This window comes from Sapajus apella, unplaced genomic scaffold, assembly GCF_009761245.1.
Source record: "Sapajus apella isolate SASKATOON/1434 unplaced genomic scaffold, GSC_monkey_1.0 scaffold71, whole genome shotgun sequence".
Taxonomy (NCBI): domain Eukaryota; kingdom Metazoa; phylum Chordata; class Mammalia; order Primates; family Cebidae; genus Sapajus; species Sapajus apella.
In genome coordinates, this window is record NW_022437011.1 from 2,378,118 (window position 1) to 2,396,545 (window position 18,428).

At 44.3% G+C, this 18,428-nt stretch overlaps 1 protein-coding gene across 3 annotated transcripts in view; it reads right to left on the bottom strand.

The window, feature by feature from the left end:
- The window catches only part of AFAP1L1 (actin filament associated protein 1 like 1), a 69,734-nt gene that overhangs the window by 9,955 nt on the left and 41,351 nt on the right, over positions 1–18,428 (bottom strand). For all 3 annotated transcript variants that reach the window (XM_032250272.1, XM_032250271.1, XM_032250273.1), the window contains 7 exons: positions 16,837–16,930; positions 16,447–16,599; positions 14,828–15,039; positions 13,054–13,199; positions 12,327–12,399; positions 10,075–10,186; positions 2,997–3,161 (listed from right to left, as the gene is read on the bottom strand). In XM_032250272.1, coding sequence (XP_032106163.1) covers positions 2,997–3,161; positions 10,075–10,186; positions 12,327–12,399; positions 13,054–13,199; positions 14,828–15,039; positions 16,447–16,599; positions 16,837–16,930 — 955 coding nt within the window. The remainder of the gene's footprint in view (positions 1–2,996; positions 3,162–10,074; positions 10,187–12,326; positions 12,400–13,053; positions 13,200–14,827; positions 15,040–16,446; positions 16,600–16,836; positions 16,931–18,428) is intronic.

An 18,428-nucleotide genomic window follows, 5' to 3' on the forward strand; every position in this document is an offset into this window, starting at 1 on the left:
GACTCTACTTCTAGTTCAAGGGTCTGGCACATAACTTAGGTCTGCTCCATAATCACAACTCATCTTCTGGTGACAGTGATTGGATTAGGGATGAAAGTGGGACCAATCAGAGTGAATCCAGAGACTTTTGTGATGGTCATTGGGAAGAGAAGCTCTCTTTGCTTGGGTTGGCTGGGAGGGCTGGGTGAGGGCTAGCACTGTGCAGCCATTGTGCAATCACAAGGGGAGACTGAAACCAAAGGAGAGAAGGGCAGAAGCGTAAGTGTAAGAAATAAGCTTCCTGGTGACATCATTTAAGTGCCTGGACCCGACTACACTGGATCTCTCCATTTTCCAATTACATCTTTCTTCTTTTCATTTCTTTGCCAGTTTAGCTTTGGTTTATGTTACTTGTAAACAAGAGTCATAACACAGTACTTTACAGACACCAGAGTTTCCAGTAAGATTTTGCTGCTTATTTAATGTATTTTTATTTTTAAATTATATTAAAAATTTTTTTTTCTTTCTTTAAAAAAAAAAATAGAGACAAGGTCTCATTATATTGCTCAGGCTGGTGTCGAACTCCTGCCCTCAAACAGTCCTCCTGCCTCAGCTTCCCGAAGTGCTAGGATTACAAGTGTGAGCCACGGCACCCAGCCTGCTTATTCGATTTAATCCAACAATCCTATATTAGTACCTTTCTCATGCTAAGTGCTGTGTTGGGTCTTACCAGGTTTAAAAATAAGTTCCATTCTTTGCCCTGAGGGAGGCTGCACTGGATGGTTTTCCAGTAATGTTGATTTTTTTTTTTTTTTTACACCTATTATGCCATGAATTCATAGGGAATAGGTTTCAGCAGCTCAGGCTCCCTCCCATTGGTTCTCACAAAGTGTCCTTCTCTGGGTGGAGCAGGCTGGCGCTTCATTTAAACCCAGGTACCTTTCTTTTTGGCATCTTTCTTTTTCTGATCATTTTCCTTCACCTGTTTCAGGAAGCTATCTCGGCTCTTAGAGTGCTTATGTGCTCACTATGCACATTAATTCTCTTGGCAAGAATCTTGCCCTTGTTTGTTTACAACAATGCCAACAGCATGCTGGGCAACACTGTAGACTATTCCAGCTTTGCCATGGTAACACATGAGGGACATTCCTTTTTGAACAGCACCTATTCCATTCCCTTGATGTCTACAATATCACCTTTCTTAAAGATTTGCGTATAATAACGTGGCCAAAGGAACAACTTCATGTTTTCTAAAAGGCCTAGAGAATACATATGGGGTGCCTCTCCTCTTTCCCTTGGTGTTTGTCATTTTGGTGAATTACTGGAAGATGGTGGTTCCTGAATTCCTTATATTCATCATGCACCATGTATTTAATGCATGCTTACCATGTATCAGGCATTGTCCTTGGCTCTAGATATATCAGTGAACAAAGCAGGCAAAAATCCTTGCCCTTATGGAGCTTATATCTGTGTGTGTGTGTGGCAAACAATAAATAATAAATGTAATAAATAATCTGATAGGTTACAAAGTGATAGTGTCACAGGGGAAAAAAATTGAGCAGGACAAGTGTAGTCAACTGGCTCCAAATGCTGGTTCTGACTCTTAGAAGATTCTTCTTTACATGGAAACCAAACTGCCTTCCTGTGCCTTCCTCTTGTTGATTCTGGTTTTGGCCACATAGAGCAAGTCTTTTAAACCAGAATTTCTCAATCTGAGGCTCATGTAGTCTTAGGCAATCTACAGATAGGCTCCATAGGCAGCCACATGAGCACCTGAACTTTTTTGCAGCTTTGTGAACTGTGGTGTTTCTTCTTAACCAGATTCGCATAGGGCTACATGTTTGTGGACATGTTTTATAGAAATAGGACTTCTGCTCCCTCCAGCATGTGGAGAAACTTTAGGCTTAAAGTGTGTATCACACTGCAGTTAGAGAGAATGCAAAGGAAACAAAGGAGACAATAGGGTGTGGAGAAGCCCAGAGCAGGCAGGGGCTGCTGAGGTCCCTGGGTTTCAGAAGAGGATCCTGGGAAAGTGTCATGTCCATCATTCCCTGCATCAGGACCCATGTCTCACACATATCTGTGAATGAATGAAGGTGGGATTCAGAATGACATTTCTTATTTCCTTGATTCTAAGACACACTTCCCGTGCTTCCTATTTCTTTTTTTTTTTTCTTTTTTTATAGACAGAGTCTTGCTCTGTTGACAGGCTGTTGCAGTGGTGCCACCTAGGCTCATTGCAACCTCCACCTCCCGAGTTCAAGCAGTTTTCCTGCCTCAGCCTCCCATGTAGCTGGGACTATAGCGCACTACCATGCCCAGCTAATTTTTATATTTTTAGTAGAAAGGGGGTTTCACCATGTTGGCCAGGATGATTTCAATTTCTTGACCTCACCTGCCTTGGTCTCCCAAAGTGCTGGGATTACAGGTTTGAGCCATCGCACCTGGCCTTTTTTTTTGAGATGGAGTCTAGCTCTGTATCCCAGCTGGAGTGCAGTGGCGTGATCTTGGCTTACTGCAAACTCCGCCTCCCGGGTTCAAGAGGTTCTCTTGCTTCAGCCTTCTGAGTAGCTGGGATTACAGGTGCCTGCCACCACGACCAGCTAATTTTTGTATTTTTAGTAGAGACGGGGTTTCACTGTGTTGGCCAAGCTGGTCTCAAACTCCTGACCTCGTGATCCACCCGCCGGATGGATTACAAGTGTGAAACACCGCATCCGGCCTGTGCTTCACATTTCTAAAATCAGGTTACTTCTTACCACATTAAGTGTACACATTATTATGATGTTTTTTCATCTCTCCAAAACAGTTATTAAATTGATGGCACTTCCTTTAATTAGGAGGAATGACGATGATGATGAAGAGAAGAAAGAGAAGGAGGAGGAAGAGAAGGAGGAGTAGAGAAACCCATTTCTCTTGGGTAGAAAACCAGGTGACCTGTGCAAAGACCTCCCCTTACTGTGCCCAAGGATGAGCCAGCCACCCATGGGTGCTCAGGACCACACCCACACAGGTACCTGGGCTGCTCCGAATGGCTTCCTTCAGCTCCCTCTTCTCCTGTCTCAATGCCATCAGCTCTGTCCGAATCGTCTCTTTCTCTTTCTCCAGCTTCTCTTTTTCTACCAAATACCTCCGGGCATCCTCCTCGGCTCGGTTCTTGCCATACTTGTATTGATTGGCACCTGCAGAGATGTAGGGAAGGGAAAGGCCCTCAGTTCTGACCTCTGGCAAAAGTACTTGGGTGGTGTCAGCTTCTCTCTCAGCCCCAACTGCTTCATCTATAAAATGGAAATATTTAGATCTAGTCCCTTAGATATATTTAGTGTGAATCCTCTAAGGAAAGAAGAAGCAAAAGGGAGGCTATAGAGCATAAGGAGTAGGATCAAGGGCCTTGGAACCAGGCAGTCTGAGATGTGGGCATTTTTGCCCTTCCAGGTTGTGTGACATTAGGCAAAAGTGACTGGTAGTGTTTTTCTGTGTGTTTCCCCCTTGACCTTAGTTTCCTTATTTGTATATAAGGATATGGATACAATTTACTTCATAGAGTTGTGGTAAGGATTAAATGAGATGATTAATGAAAAGCACTTAGTGTAGTACCTGGCAAATGATAAGTACTTAGTAAGGGTTAGATAATAATGATAATATTATTAAAAAACAAATTTGTGATGCATAACACACTTGGATTGGGTTTTAAAAGAGCATGTTTTATAGTCAGTTTTCAAATATCTATAAGACGAGACTGTTCCATATAACCCAGATCTCCAGAGAGTTTACACTTTGGGCTACAGTCAGGCATTGTCCATTTTATTGCTGGGGAAAGGGTTGGGGGAGGGAGGGACCTGGCAGTCTACTGAAGGTTCAACACTATGGTGGACAATAAAAACAAATAATTATGGCAAAAATTTATTATTTGCTATAGTATACACTACACACTATATGCTAAGCCATTTACTTGCATTCCCATTTAGTCATCACAAAACTTATTTTATTTATTTATTTTTTTGAGATGGAATCTAGCTCTGACCAGGCTGGAGTGCAGTGGTATGACCTTGGCTCACTGCAACCTCTGCCTCTGGGGTTCAAGCAATTCTCCTGCCTCAGCCTCCCGAGTAGAGTATCTGGGACTACATGTGCATGCCACCATGCCAGGCTAATTTTTGTATTTTTAGTAGAGATGGGGTTTCGCATGTTGGCCAAGTTGGTCTTAAACTCCTGACCTCAAGTGATCTGCCTACATCAGCCTCCCAAAGTGTTGGGATTACAGGCATGAGCCACTGCACCTGGCCCACAAAACTTATTATAATTAGTTCTTTTTTATTGTTGAGGAAATTGAGGCACACAAGAGGTTAGGTCTCACTGCTAATGGTGGCAGAGATGAGGTTAAACCCATGTCTCCACGTGTCTCTGATTCCAGGGTCCATGCTGTGCAATACTGTTCTAGCTGGGCCAAGGCCATAGTGCAACCTCTTAGGGAAAGTTTTACTTTGTGTGTGTGTGTGTGTGTGTGTGTGTGTGTGTGTGCGCGTGCGCGCACGCACGCTATACAGAGCCACACACAGCTCTATGTAAGTTGGTGCAGAATGATTCCTGCAGTTTGTGGATAATTGGGGGTCTTGTCTACCCAGCTGTGCTGGGATTGCAGTGGTCACCCAGTGACCCATGCAGAAATCAGTTCCTGACACAACTACCCTGCAGTTCAAGCCTGATCATAAATACAGCATGGAGGACCTTGTGACTTCCATTGTTACTGATGAGAAGTCAGCTGTTAATGTTACTGGGGTTCTTTTATACATGATGACTTGATTTTCTCTTCTGCCTTCTAGATTTTTTCCTTATCTTTGGTATCAGCATTTTTAACATGATATGTCTTTTGTAGATCTCCTTGCCTTTATCCTACTTGGACTTTACTGAGCTTTGCGGATGTATAGATTAATGTTTTTCAATAAATTTGGCAAGTTTCAGCCATTATTTGAATATTTTTAATGCTCATCTCTCTTCTCTCCTTCTAGTATTCCCTATAAATGTATGTTTGTTCACTTAACGGTGCTCCACAGTTCTCTGAGGCTCTGTCGTTTTTCTTCATTTTTTTTTCTCTCTGTTCTTTGGTTTGCAAAATCTATATTTTTCTATTATCAAGTTCACTGATTCTTTCTTCTACCAGGTCAAATTCACTATTGTGCCCATTGAGTGGGTTTTTTGTTTCAGTTATTATACTTCTCGGCCTCATGATTTTCATTTGGTTCTTCTTTTTACAATTTCTGTGTCTTTATTGGTAGCCTCTATGAATATATTATCAATAATATATTTCATATAACTACACTACATACTATAATATAATATAGGATAGCATATAGTTATATTCCATATAACTACAGTGTAATTCTATATACCTGTACTACAGTGTATAGTATAGTGTACTATAGTACTCAGTGTAGTCTATTTCTTCCTGCAGTATGAAGCCAATTTCTCTGGAACAACGAGAAATACATTTCTATTGTTTATACGTTACCTAGTTTATGGGAACTTGTTATAGCAGGAGGAATTGGGCTATTATCAATAATATATTGATAGAGACTACCAATAATATAGGCTATCTGTTAATACACTGTCATCTTCCTGTAATAACCGTACTATACTGTACTACACTGTAATAACTGTTAATACACTGTCGTCTTCCATTCCTTTATTTCTTTAAGCACGGTTTCCTTAAGTTCTTTAAATATATTTATAATGGCTGCTTTAAAATATTTGTTAAATTCTACATTTGGGCCCTCTCTGGGGTAGTTTCTGTTGCTTTTTTTTCCTTCTGTATGGGTCACATTTTCCTGCTTCTTCGCATGTCTCATAATGTTTTGTTGAAAACTGGTCATTTTAGAGACTATATTGTAGTATCTTTTGATATGCATCCCCCCAATCAGGTTGTTGGGTTGTTATTTGTTTAGTGACTTGTCTGAACTATTTTAGTGTAGTCTATTTCCTCTTGCAGTATGAAGCCACTGAAGTTGCTCCTCAGAGGCCACAGCCTTGGCATGTGTACAGTCACTCTGGGATGACAGTGTATTAGCAGGGATTTCTCTGACTCTTTCCATAATCTCCTGTTAAGCAGTCTGCCTCTGTTGCTCTTAGACCCAGCTGTTAGGCTCTGCTAATTGTCAAGTGTTTGCTCTATTGTTTTTGACAATGTATCAGTTACTCCACAGTCTGATCCAATTAAATTCAGCCCCTTTATGGGGTAGTTTTAGAGGCTCATCTTTGAGAATTGTTCTAACCTCAGGAGGGCTCTTTTTATTAAAAATTTTTTTTAAAATATTTTTTTTGAGACAGGGTCTCACTCTGTCACCCAGGCTGGAGTGCAGTGGCATGATTGCGGCTCACTGCAACTTCTACCTTTTGGGTTCAAGTGATTGTTGTGCCTCAGCCTCCTGAGAAGCTGGGATTACAGGTGCCTGCCACCATGCCTGGCCAATTTTTGTATTTTTAATAGAGACAGAGTTTTCCCATGTTGGCTAGGCTAGTCTTGAATTCCTGGCCTCAAGTGATCGATCTGCCTCAGCCTCCCAAAGTGTTGGGATTCCAGGCGTGAGCCATCATGCCTGGCTAAGGGCGTTTTTTTTAGCTCTTTCTGTGGTTCTCTCTGATAAGCTAGCTGGCCTATGGTTTCGTTTATTGTTCTCATGGAGCTACCAGCCTCCTCCTATTTACCACCAAATCTCCATTGTTTTTGAGAGCACCCTTTGTTTTAAACTTTCCCACACTCTGTTCCAACTAAAGTCAGTTCTTTTGAGGAAGAGCTCTAGAGTTCTCTGTTCTTAGGACCTGCCTTTCCCTACTGGCCAAAATCGCTGAGTCACTGCTCTGGATCCAGGGGTGGGAACAATGGCCTATGCTGTAATTTGAATGTTTGTCCCCTCCAAAACTCATGTTGAAATTTAACTGCAATTGTAACAGTATGAAAAGGTAGGACTTTGAGAGGTGATTTAGGTCCTGAGGGCTTTGCCTTCATGGGTGGTATTAACCCCCTTTTGCCTCTTTGCCCTTCCATTTTCTGCCAGGTGATGATCCAGCAAGAAGGACCTTGCTAGATGTCAACACCTTGATCTTGGGCTTTCCAGTCTCCAGACTGGGAGCTAGTAATTTCTGTTCATTATAAATTACCCAGTCTCTGGTATTCTGTTATGGCAGCATAAAATGGATTAAGACAGCCTGTTTCTCTTGCAGTGACATTCCTGGTATGAGCAGGGTGCTGGGTAGGGGCAGTAACCTCTGGTCTTCTCTGCCTGCTCTCCCAGCATGGGACCTCTGGCCTACAAGTAAGCTAGGATGAGGGCAATCAGGGCCCCAGTATTCTTGGCTTACCCTACCTGGGGCAAAACCTTTGCTCTATACTCTGGGTAGAGGAAGGGAACTTCCTACCTCTTGGCTGCAATCACCTGAAATTTATCCTCTGCAGCATGGAGCTGAGTATGAGAATAAATACTGCCCTTTCCGGGGAGATACTATAGCCCTTGACTGAAGAGGGAGCCCTGTTTTCTTGTTCAGACCTGCCTGGAGTGGAGATTCTTTCAAACTGAGTTGAGGAGTAAAGGGGTAGGTTGTGGCTCAAATGCTACAAACTCTCACTGTTCTGAGATTTAGCAAATTTTCTAGAATAAATGTTTCTTCATTTGCTCTTAGGAAAATTTCCAAACTTTAGATAATTGTTTGTTTTAATAAATTTCACCAGCTACAACTGTTTTGCTAGGGAATGGGTCTATGCAGCTTCTCACACCACCATTTTTCTCAGCAATCTACTTGATCTCCATGATTCTTGCTTCTTGATATTCATGCCCTTTTGTGGTCCCCTCCCACACTAAACAATGCTGACCTGTGTAACCATTGGGACATTGCAGAATGACAGAGTGTAACTTCTAACCATAGGTCATAAAAGACCTTGCAGCATCAGTCTTGCTGTTCTCTCTTGGGTTGCTTGCTCTGGGGGAAGCCAGCTGTCACATAACAAGGACAAGCAACTCTATGAAGAGATTCCCATGGCAAAGAACTGAGGCCTCCTTCCAACAACCAGCACAAACTTGCTAGGCATGCAGTGAGCCATCTCAGAAGTGGATCCTTCAGCCTGTCAAGCCTTCAGATGACTTCAGATGACCAGCCAACATATTGAGATCTCATGAGACCCCAAGCCAGAACTACCTATCCAAGCCATTTGGGATTCCTGAACCACAGAAACCATGTGACATAACACATGTTCATCATTTAGAGGAACTAAATTTTGGGTAATTTCTTATGTAGCAATAGGCAATTAATACATGATCATGGACAAGATTCTTTGGCTGTAGACTAGATGTTTACATCCCCCAAAATTCATATGTTGAAACCTAATCCCCTATTGATGGCACTTGGAGGTGGGGCCTCTGGTAGGTGATTAGGCCATGAGGGTAGAGCCCTCATGGGTGGGATGAATGCCCTTAGGAAAGAGACCCCAGGGAGCAAAAACATGGCCATCACCAGGAAACAGGCCCTCACCAGACACCAAATCTGCTGCCACCTTGATCTTAGACTTCCCAGCCTCCGGAACAATGAGAAATACATTTCTGTTGTTTGTAAGTAACCCAGCTTATGGAATTTTGAAATAGCAGGAGGAATGGATTAATATATCTTCCCTTTTATTTTCTTCAGTTTCTTCATCTAAAAAACAACCTTTTTGGAATTCATCAGTAGTTTTTCACTGTAGTTTCCCAGTGCCGGAAACTTATGACCTCACAGTGATGGCTAACAGGAAAAGTGGAGGCCCAGTGGGCCTCAATCAGAGTAGCTCCACTTTTATTTTTCTTTTATAAGCTGGGCTTTCATATACGATTTGATTTGAAGAAAGGGTCTGCTTTTTTACGTGTGTTTGTTAGTTTTTTGTTGTTGTCATTGACATTGAGTGATTTCTTTAATCTTACATCCTTTTTTTTTCAGTTTAGATTTCCATTTTAAAATGGTCATTTCACAAGGCCCTGTATTTCCAGTGCCTCTGAGAGTAGAGTGCAAAGTTACACAACAACCTTCTGATTGTTCAGAGAGGAAACTCAGGCCCAGAGAGGGGAAAGAACTTTTCCCAAAGTTGCACAGTAATTCAGTGGTCAAGGGAGGAATGAGGAGTGGAATACACATTTCCTGATCCCCAGAAGAGATGATCTATACAAATGAAATGGAGCTATAATATAGAAAAGTATTTTTAAAAATAGATATTAACAAATAAAAGTAAGTTTTCAAAAAACACAGAACAGGACTTGACTCTGTTGAGATGCAGGGGGAAGAAGTGTAAAGGAACAAAGAAAAAACTCTTGGAACATGCTGTCCCACAGGAAGTTGGCTTGTTCATAAAGATAAATCACACAGAAGCACAGATTACTGTTGGAAGTAAAAAAGAATTCACAACAGAGTTGCCTGGCATACCTAGTCATCATTGTGCAGTGTGGCAATCAGGCACTTAACTGAGCCCCTGTGGGGTGCTAGCAGAGCTAGGGTGGGATACCACGGCAAGCTCTGGCTTTCATGGCAGCTGGATCCAGGGTATTTGGATGGATTCAATTCTCCCTTATTACCCCAGATCAGAAATCACAAATTGTTAGCCTCTGAAACAGATACAGCTTGTCAACAATCTCTCTCTCCTTTCTATTTGGCCTCATTCAGTGCTAAATTACAAAAAAAAAATTGTTGCTGATATTAAAAAATAAGTAAATTTCACCTAAAGTCTAGATTTGTGGCCTGTTTTAAGTAAGTGGCAGATGTGGTGTTAGGGGCCTGGTACTGCTGCATGGGGATTGTCTTCTGGAGCTGTGCAGCAGCCTCCCCTAGAGTTGGGACCTGAGCACTCCGGTTTCCTACCGTTCCCCCCACCCCCCAACTCCCTGTCATTTTCCCTCTGAGGACACATGCTGGCTGCCCTTTATCATTGTGCTTGCGCTGTGATTTTTCTTGCGGTATGTATTTTCTTGCATCTCACTTTGCTCATTTATTTACCCACCAGAGGAACTGATTTTGAAATCCCTCCTATAGACTGGTTCCTTCCCTTCCCACCTAGTCAGCAGGGGAGGCTCACACACAACTCACTGGAGGCGTGGCGTTTGACTTTGACCTGTGGGTCCACGCGATGGGACTTCTCACTGCAGGAGGAGGCGTGGCGCTTCACCTGGGCCCCTGTGGGGCGCTTAGGCTCTTCATCCTGGTGGGAGATGGAGGAAGATGGTCAAGTGCAGGCAGGCGCAGACTCATCACTGCAGAGTATACTGTGGTCTTTGCTCAGTATGGGCTCTTCTTGCTCTGAGATCTTGGCCATACAGTTTTAGACTTGCACAGCACTCAAAAATCATAAAGCAGTTTTTCTAGCAGTATATCATTTGAACCTCATACTTTTCTGCTGGGGAGCAGCAGAAGGCAACCCTAAACTATAGTATCTGCTGACAGGAAAATTAGAAAGTCTCAAAAGACTGTGGGTGGCTATAATTGATTTATCATAGATATTTTTGTCTTTAGAACATTTGGAAGTATCCTGATTTTCTGAATTGCTAACAGAGTCTTCCCTCAAGAAGAAAAGTCTTGGATGTGATCAGCCAGTGACAGAAGTGACATAATTTAATAGACCAACTATACATTTGAGCATGAGGAATATTAAGAACACCAAAAATCCAGTCAAAGCTTAGGAAACCATGAGTTTAGAAATGATAATAATGTAATAAAATAATGATGTTGTCAACAACAGTACTATTATTTACTCCTCTGTATAAATAACTTTCCAATGTCTAGACACTATGATCATTTTTTCTTTTCTCGAGTGCAGTGGTGTGATCATGGCAGCCTCAACCTTCTAGACTCAAGTGATCTTCCCACCCCAGCCTCCCAAGTAGCTGGGACAACAGGTGCACAGCACCATGCCCAGCTACTTTTTGTAGAGACAGGGTTTCGCCATGTTGGCCAGTCTGGTTTCAAACTCTTGGGCTTCAGTGATCCACCCACCTCAGCTTCCCTAAGTGCTAGGATTACAGGTATGAGTCACTGCACCCAGCCTAAATGTTTATTTTTTGAGATAGAGTCTCACTCTGTTGCCCAGGCTGGAGTTTGGTGGCATGATCTTGGCTCACTGTAACCTCTGCCTCCCGGGTTCAGGTGATCCTTCTGCTTCAGCCTCTCGAGTAGCTGGGACCACAGGCATGCACCACCATGCCTGGCTAATTTTTGTATTTTGTTTTAGTAGAGACAAGGTTTCACCATGTTGGCCAGGCTGGTCTCGAGCTCCTGGCCTCAAGTGATCCTCCCACCTCAGCCTCCCCAAATACCGGGATTATAGGCATGAGCTACTGAATCCAGCCCCCACCTAAACTTTTTTACTTAAAGTATTATTTAATTCTTGCAGCCATCCAAGAAGGTGGGTTTTATCATATCCTTTTGGAGTCAGCTAGTGAGGACCAGAGAAGTGAAACTCGGTCCTAGCCCTGAGTCTGGGTCTCCAACCTTTTATGTCCTTAAGTGCTAAGCTGTCTTGTTACTAAACTCTGCAACTGAGAAAAACCTCAAGCTACATCCACAGGTTTATCTCACTCTGAAGAGAGACCATATGAACAGAAAGATGACTGGAGAAATTTCTAGAAAAGGGAGTCCTGGAGGTGAAAACTCAGTGTGTCATCCAGCACCATCCAAGGCGGAGGCCCTGTCTGCAGACACATGTGTTGTCCTAGGCAGCTTAATTGCCTCTCTCCTGCTAGCTGTAAGGCCTGACCCACCCACCAGCGTCTGACTGGAATGTGGCTCTCCTCTTGCCTTCTGAGGGAGGAGACAGTACAGGGCATGCTGCCAAGAGCATTCCAGGTCATGCGATGGCTACACAGGACTCACTGTAAATTAATACGCTGGTATCTCCCTGGTTTGGCAAGCAAAACATGGAGACTGGCCTGGGAGCTGAAGTTCCCAGATTATGAAGGTGACCATGCAAAGGCTTGCGCAGGCCCCACAGTCAGCATTTGCCCCAGACACCACAGAATCAGTAGGATAAGTTCAGAGTGATAAATAGGAGGAGGGCCCCATCATCTTGCTCAAACTGGAAACGATGCCTCACCTTTCTGTAGTGCTTGACAGTCTACAGAGCCCTTTCTTCCTCCCAACCTGGGGCTCTTTCCACTGTACCACCCAGCCTCCTGTGCCAGGGATTCCTCATCCTGAGCCATGCTCTATCATAAGAAGGGCTCCCCTTCTAGCTGCTGCTGCTTAAGTGAAAAGGATCTCTCCGAGGCAGAAGATAAAGGGAACAGAAAGAGGGAGAGCTTAAAGTAGCCTTTGCCACATTCCTGGGCAACCCCAAGAAATTTTACCTGCATCTTTTCGTAAGGAACATCATCATAGACTCGGGGCTCAGGCCACTGATTCTGGCAGGATCTTGCATATCTAGGAAATAAAAGGGACAATGACAATGACAATGATGCTTTGCAGCTTACAATACTTTCCTGTCCACACTCTCATTGATTCTGGCAGAAACTTTAAGGCAGGTTGGAAGATTACAAAAGCAAGATAACAGGCAGCATTGTGTCCTGGGCTGTGTTAGGGCGTCATAGGCAGGACCAATGTGATTCTCATTCAACGTGCAAGGCAGGTAATTCATCACCACCATTCTATGAGTCAGAAAACAGAGATCCTAGATGGCAAGCAACCAGCGCAAGCTTCCACAGCTGGTGGTGACAGAGCTGGGACTCGAATCTGGCTCTTCTAGTACAGAATGCCATATACTAGCCACGTGTCCATGCTCAAGTGTGTGAAAGCTTAAAGTCCCATGGCATGAGGGCAGAGCCCAGGCCGCTACTTCAAGGCTTCTCTACTTTTTCTCCTTCCATTTGCAGCTTGCCTCTGACCCTGGGCCACCTCTTTCAGCCAGGTCCCCACTCCTTACTATAAGAGGAAGACACCCATTCCAACTTCCCAAGGAAGCAGAGCTTTCCTTAGCTCCTCCCTTCCCTCCCAGTGCCCAGGGCTGGACTCAGCCTCTGAGAGGGATGGAGACAGGAAAGGTCCTGGGCAAGTGTGGCGGGTGCAGCTGACCCTTACAGGAAAGAGTTGCGCCCAGCACTGACGATGCTGGTTAAGGTCTCCACGTCCACGTAGTCATAGTGCAGTGCCTCCGGGGTGACTCTGGAGCCCATCTCCACCAGCAGCAGCCCAAGCCAGCGACCCATGTCCTCCGAACAGCTTGCCTGAAGGACAGGAGGCAAAGGTGGAGTTCATTTTCATACAGTCAGGACTTCTGGAGATCTGTTGACTTTAGCCAAATCCAGAAATATTTATAAGTACTGACTATGTACCCGATACTCAGGGGTCAAAGAGGAATAAGATCATAGTACACATCTAGAAGTTCAAGAAGCTTCCTTCTTCCATCCATTCAGGTTTCCACTCAAATGTCACCTCCTCAGAGAGGCCCTCCCTGATGACCTCTCTAAGACAGAGGTCTCCCTGCCCTCACTTTCCATTCTCAGAGCCTTCCCAACCATTAGGATATAAAACCAACATTGAGTGTTCTCTGAATTTTTAAAAATTATTTACTTTTTATTAGAAAAGGCAATTTCTTATATAACTCAATCATTTTTTTCCTTGTGTTATAATTGCCAAATAATTAAAGTACTGTGTATTCAAAAATCTCCAAGAAGTTGACAGTCAACTAAACACAGACTTATGTTAATTCTCACTTAAAGAACATCTTATAAAATCAAATTAGCACACAAATGCTAAACTTCAATAAATAAAGCACATTTTTTGTTAGAAAGCTTCATGTATAAGAGACATCTCAAACTACAAAAAATGAAAGTGAGTTAGAGAGGTAGTCTTTTTTGAAATTTAAGAACTGAGCGAGGCATTGGGTCTTGGGCAGAAAACAAGAGCAAGAGGTCAGGTTCTAGGACAAGACCAAGAAACCACTGGCCCTCTGTGGACCCCTGGATAAAGTGTGTGGCTTCCCTGGCCTCAGTTTCCTTATCTGTGATGGGAGAAGGTAGTTTTTTGTTTTCCTCTAGTGTTAACATTTTAAATTTTAAATCGCCAAAGGGTTGCTATGTGGAAGAGAGCATCCACGTATTCTGCATGACCTCAGAGAGGAGGGCTAGTCCATGGGTAAGAAGGAGAGTGAATTGGTGAAATGAAATCACACTTCATTTACTCATTTGTTCAACAAATATTACTAGAGCCTATAGTAGTCTAGTGCTGGACATCATGCAGAGTTCTGGAAAAACAAAAGTATGCAAAATAGGACTGGTTATTGCCTTCCTGGAGCTTAAAGATTTCAACTCAGTATGGGGAAAATCTTTCTAAAATTTGAATTGCTCAATGGGAGGGGCAGTGGACCTCCTCCTTCACCAGAGGAGGCTACTGGTACAAGGTCTGGTAGAGGAGATTCCAAAATGTGAATGGGTTACACCAGACTAGGTGCCTTTCAGGCTTGAGATTTTAAGGTAAGGGAGAAGAAACAAACCTTGGTTCTGGGGCTACCAGATTTAGTGAATAAAATACAGAATGTTTATTTTAATTTGCATGGTAGATGAACAACGAATACTATTTTAGTACTGATAAAGCCCCAATCTTGCATGGGACATATCTATATTATTATGAAAACGTTTCAGGTAATATTCGTGGCTTACCTGAAATTTAAATTAAGTGGGTGTCCTGTATGTTGTCTTATAATCCTACTCGGGTCACCTGACAGGAATGGGGCTTGCTTTCCTTCCCCTTCAGTCCCTGGGCTGTCAGTAGCAAGGGCTCCCTCACACAAAACACAACACTCAGGCCAGAGTCCCCAGACCAAGCACCACCCGCCTCCCCCATCTCCTCTCACCTCCAAGATGGCCACCTCCTGCCGGTTGCGCAGGATCCTGAAGGCAAACGGGTGTCGGGGCCCAAAGCCTGGGGCCACTTCACAGCCTTGCAGGGCGATGGCGTTCACATGAGTTTGCAGGTCCGTGTGGTCCTTGTGGAAATACAGAGTGTTGCACTTCAGGCGGCACCAGCGTTCCTTCCAGCCCTGGTTCACCAGCACGTTCAGGTAGCCTGGAGGAGACAGTGGCGTGATGTTCCCACAGCCTGCGCTGGGACAGCATGGGGATGCAAGGTGGCTGCATGTGTCTGCTGGAAAGAAGGTCTTGGGGTCCCGGTCAGCTGTCTCTCCCCTGTGACCTCTGGTGACTTGGGCCTGCTTTTCTCTGAGTTTGTTTCTTAGCTGTGAAATACAGACTGTTAATGGCATTCATACATCTCTGCACAGCCTTTGGACTATACCAAGCTTCATGAAAAGGGCAGGAACTACTGCATAGGATAAATAAAAGACACAACTCTTGCTTTTCTCATCAAATCAAAACTGTTACTGAAAGACGGAAAATAATGGATGATGCTGACACCCAGTGGCAGCGTGTGGGAACAAAAATGTCTCGCTTACATAATCCTAAAATTGACCAAGGCATAGCTGCTATATAGCTAATGACCCACAGGTTTGGAATTCCCTCATAATGTTTTAGATTTAAATTTGTTTATTTTTGCCATAACAGATTCTGATTCGCTGATTACAAAATATTTCTTTGTAGCCATGTATTTGTGTATTTATTTTTTGAGACTGGGTCTCCCTCTGTCACCCAGTCTGGAATACAGTGTCTCTATCATGGCTCACTGCAGCCTCGACCTCCTGGGCTCAAGTGATCCTCCCACCTCAGCCTTCCAAGTAGCTGGGATTATAGGCATACACCACCATGCCTGGCTAATTTTTGTATTTTGGGTAGAGACAAGGTTTCATCATGTTACCTGGGCTGGACTCAAACTCCAGGGCTCAAGCAATCCTCCGTCCTCAGCCTCCCAAAGTGCTGGGATTACAGGGGTGAGCCACTGTGCCTGGCCCTGCCATGTACTTTTATAATATTTTTTTCAGGGTTAGAATATTACTGCATATCCAAAATATGATTTTTGAAAACTGGATTCCAGTACATGGAACACTACATTTACGTGAGTAAATAATGTTTTCCCCTTCAAATCACTTTTAATTCACATTGAATGCATTATAACAAAAAGTACCTAAATATTTTTCTCCAACAAATTTCCCTATAAGATGGGTTGTAACTTATACACCTGGCATGCCCTATGTTGGGAAATAAGATACCCCTGTCTTGTTATAGTAAACTGGGAAACTGAGGCCCAGAGATGGGCAGTGATTTGGGCTAAGGTCACAGGGAGCATAGAAATACAGTGGTCAGCGGGCTTTTCTTCTCGCTGAGTGTCAGGGCCTCTGGGGAGGGAAGTGACGGGAAGGCCTAGAGTGTGAATGGAGTGGGGTTGAGCCTCCTAGTAGGCTGGGATTCTCTCCCCAGCCCTGGGGGTGAGGTGGATGACGCATGAGGTCTCCTGGCCTCAGCCCCAGAAGCCCGAGCCCACAGGTCCTGAACACCCTTCCTCCCTGTGCCCTGGACCCACCACAGCAGGGAACCTCCTCCTCGGCGGAAGACGTCTGCAGGTCATCAGCCAGTTGCTTCTTCTTGGAGAAGTTGATGATACGGGTGATCTTGCGGCCCGCGGCCCTGCTCATTGAGCCCTTCAGCTCTGCCAGGCTGCTCTTCTTCCCTCTGCCTGTTTGGAAAATGGGTCAGGGCAGTAGAGGGAGCTCCAGGTCCCACCCACTCTTAGTCTTCCCCATGGCCTTTTCAGCCTGCACACAGGGATGGACTTGCAGCTCCAGGTACGGCAGGCCAGGTCACCTTACCCAGGTCTCCAGAGTGGTCGGAACCTGCTCTGCCGCTGTATGCCCATGGGCAAGGCCCCTCCCACTTCCAGCATTCCCCAGCCTGAGCCCCCAGAGGCTCCTACCGTGATCACAGGCCTCCCGGCGGCCAAGGCTAGAGCAGTTATCTCCTATGCCCACGCTGTCAGAATCTGAGGTCTGCTTCTCTTGGGACAGCCTCTGAGGAGGGACACAGACAGTCCCCCATCAGAGGGCACATTCAGAAGTACCCAAATGTTCCTTTATTGGTTCAATCTTCCTCCAACTTCCCCAGCACATGATAATTAGCTAACAAATGTTTGTCAGCAACTATCCTGTGTCTGATACAATACCAGGTATTGGGAAGACAACCATAACTTAGATATAGTTGTGTCTTTGGGCAATTCACAGTCCGTTTGGTGAGGGAGGCAATTAATTATAACACTTTGAGATGGATGTCTTAGGAATTTGGACTGTATTTGGCAGGTGACAGGGAGCTGGGAAAGTAAGTGGAACACTAATGTAAACCAAATTGGTTTAGGAAGTTACTTCTGGTGGCATTGTGGGGATAGACAAGAGGGGACAAGACTGGAAGCAAAAGAGCCACTTAAGAGAGTGTCATCTGTATGTTTATTGTGGCACTGTTTATAATAGCAAAGACTTGGAACCAACCCAAATGCCCATCAATGGTAGACTGGATAAAGAAAATGTGGCACATACACACCATGGAATACTGTGCAGCCATAAAAAGGATGAGTTCATGTGCTTTGCAGGGACATGGATAAAGGTGGAAACTATCATTCTCAACAAACTGACACAAGAACAGAAAACCAAACACTGTATGTTCTCACTCATAAGTGGGTGTTGAACAATGAGAACACATGGACACAGGGAGGGGAACATCACACACTGGGGACTGTTGGGGAGTGAGGGGGCTAGGGAAGGCATGGCAGGGGGTGGGGGAATTGGGGAGGGCTAACATTAGGAGAAATATCTCATGTAGATGATGGGGGAATGGATGCAGCAAACCACCATGGCACGTGTATACCTATGTAACAATCCTGCATGATCTGCACATGCACCCCAGAACTTAAAGTATAATAATAATAATAATAATAATAAAAGAGAGCGTCATCCTTGTCATAATGAGACTCAACAAGATCATGAACCAAGTGACAGTGAGGATGGAGAAAAAGAGATGAGCTGGCAGACATTTTCAAAACCGTCTTGGCGGGACCTGACTGTTGTGAAGATGTCTGCCAGCTCATCTGGAGTCCATTATGATCCTAACTTGGAGGAGAGGATGGGAAGGGAACACATACCCACACACCCACACATGACATGTCAACAATTTCACTGCCAGCCCAAATTAGTTTTACTCATTACACCAACTCTAGACCATTTATCAATTCATTCACACAAGGTCCCACGTATACTAGGTACCATGGGGTGTACAGTGGAAGCAATGATGACTCTTTTACTACTTACTAGCTGCGGAAATGTGGGAAAGTCCTTCTATCCCCTCAAAGCTGGGTTTTCTCACTTGAATTCCACCCACTTCAGAGGGCTGCTGTGAGGGAGCCAGCCCAAGTGAAGGCCCACTGACTGTATCATTTCCAATACCTGTGTGGTGTGCTGCCATCTTTCTGCAAGAAGCTAAACTGTGCCAGCCACACTTGGACCAGGATTAAATGACATC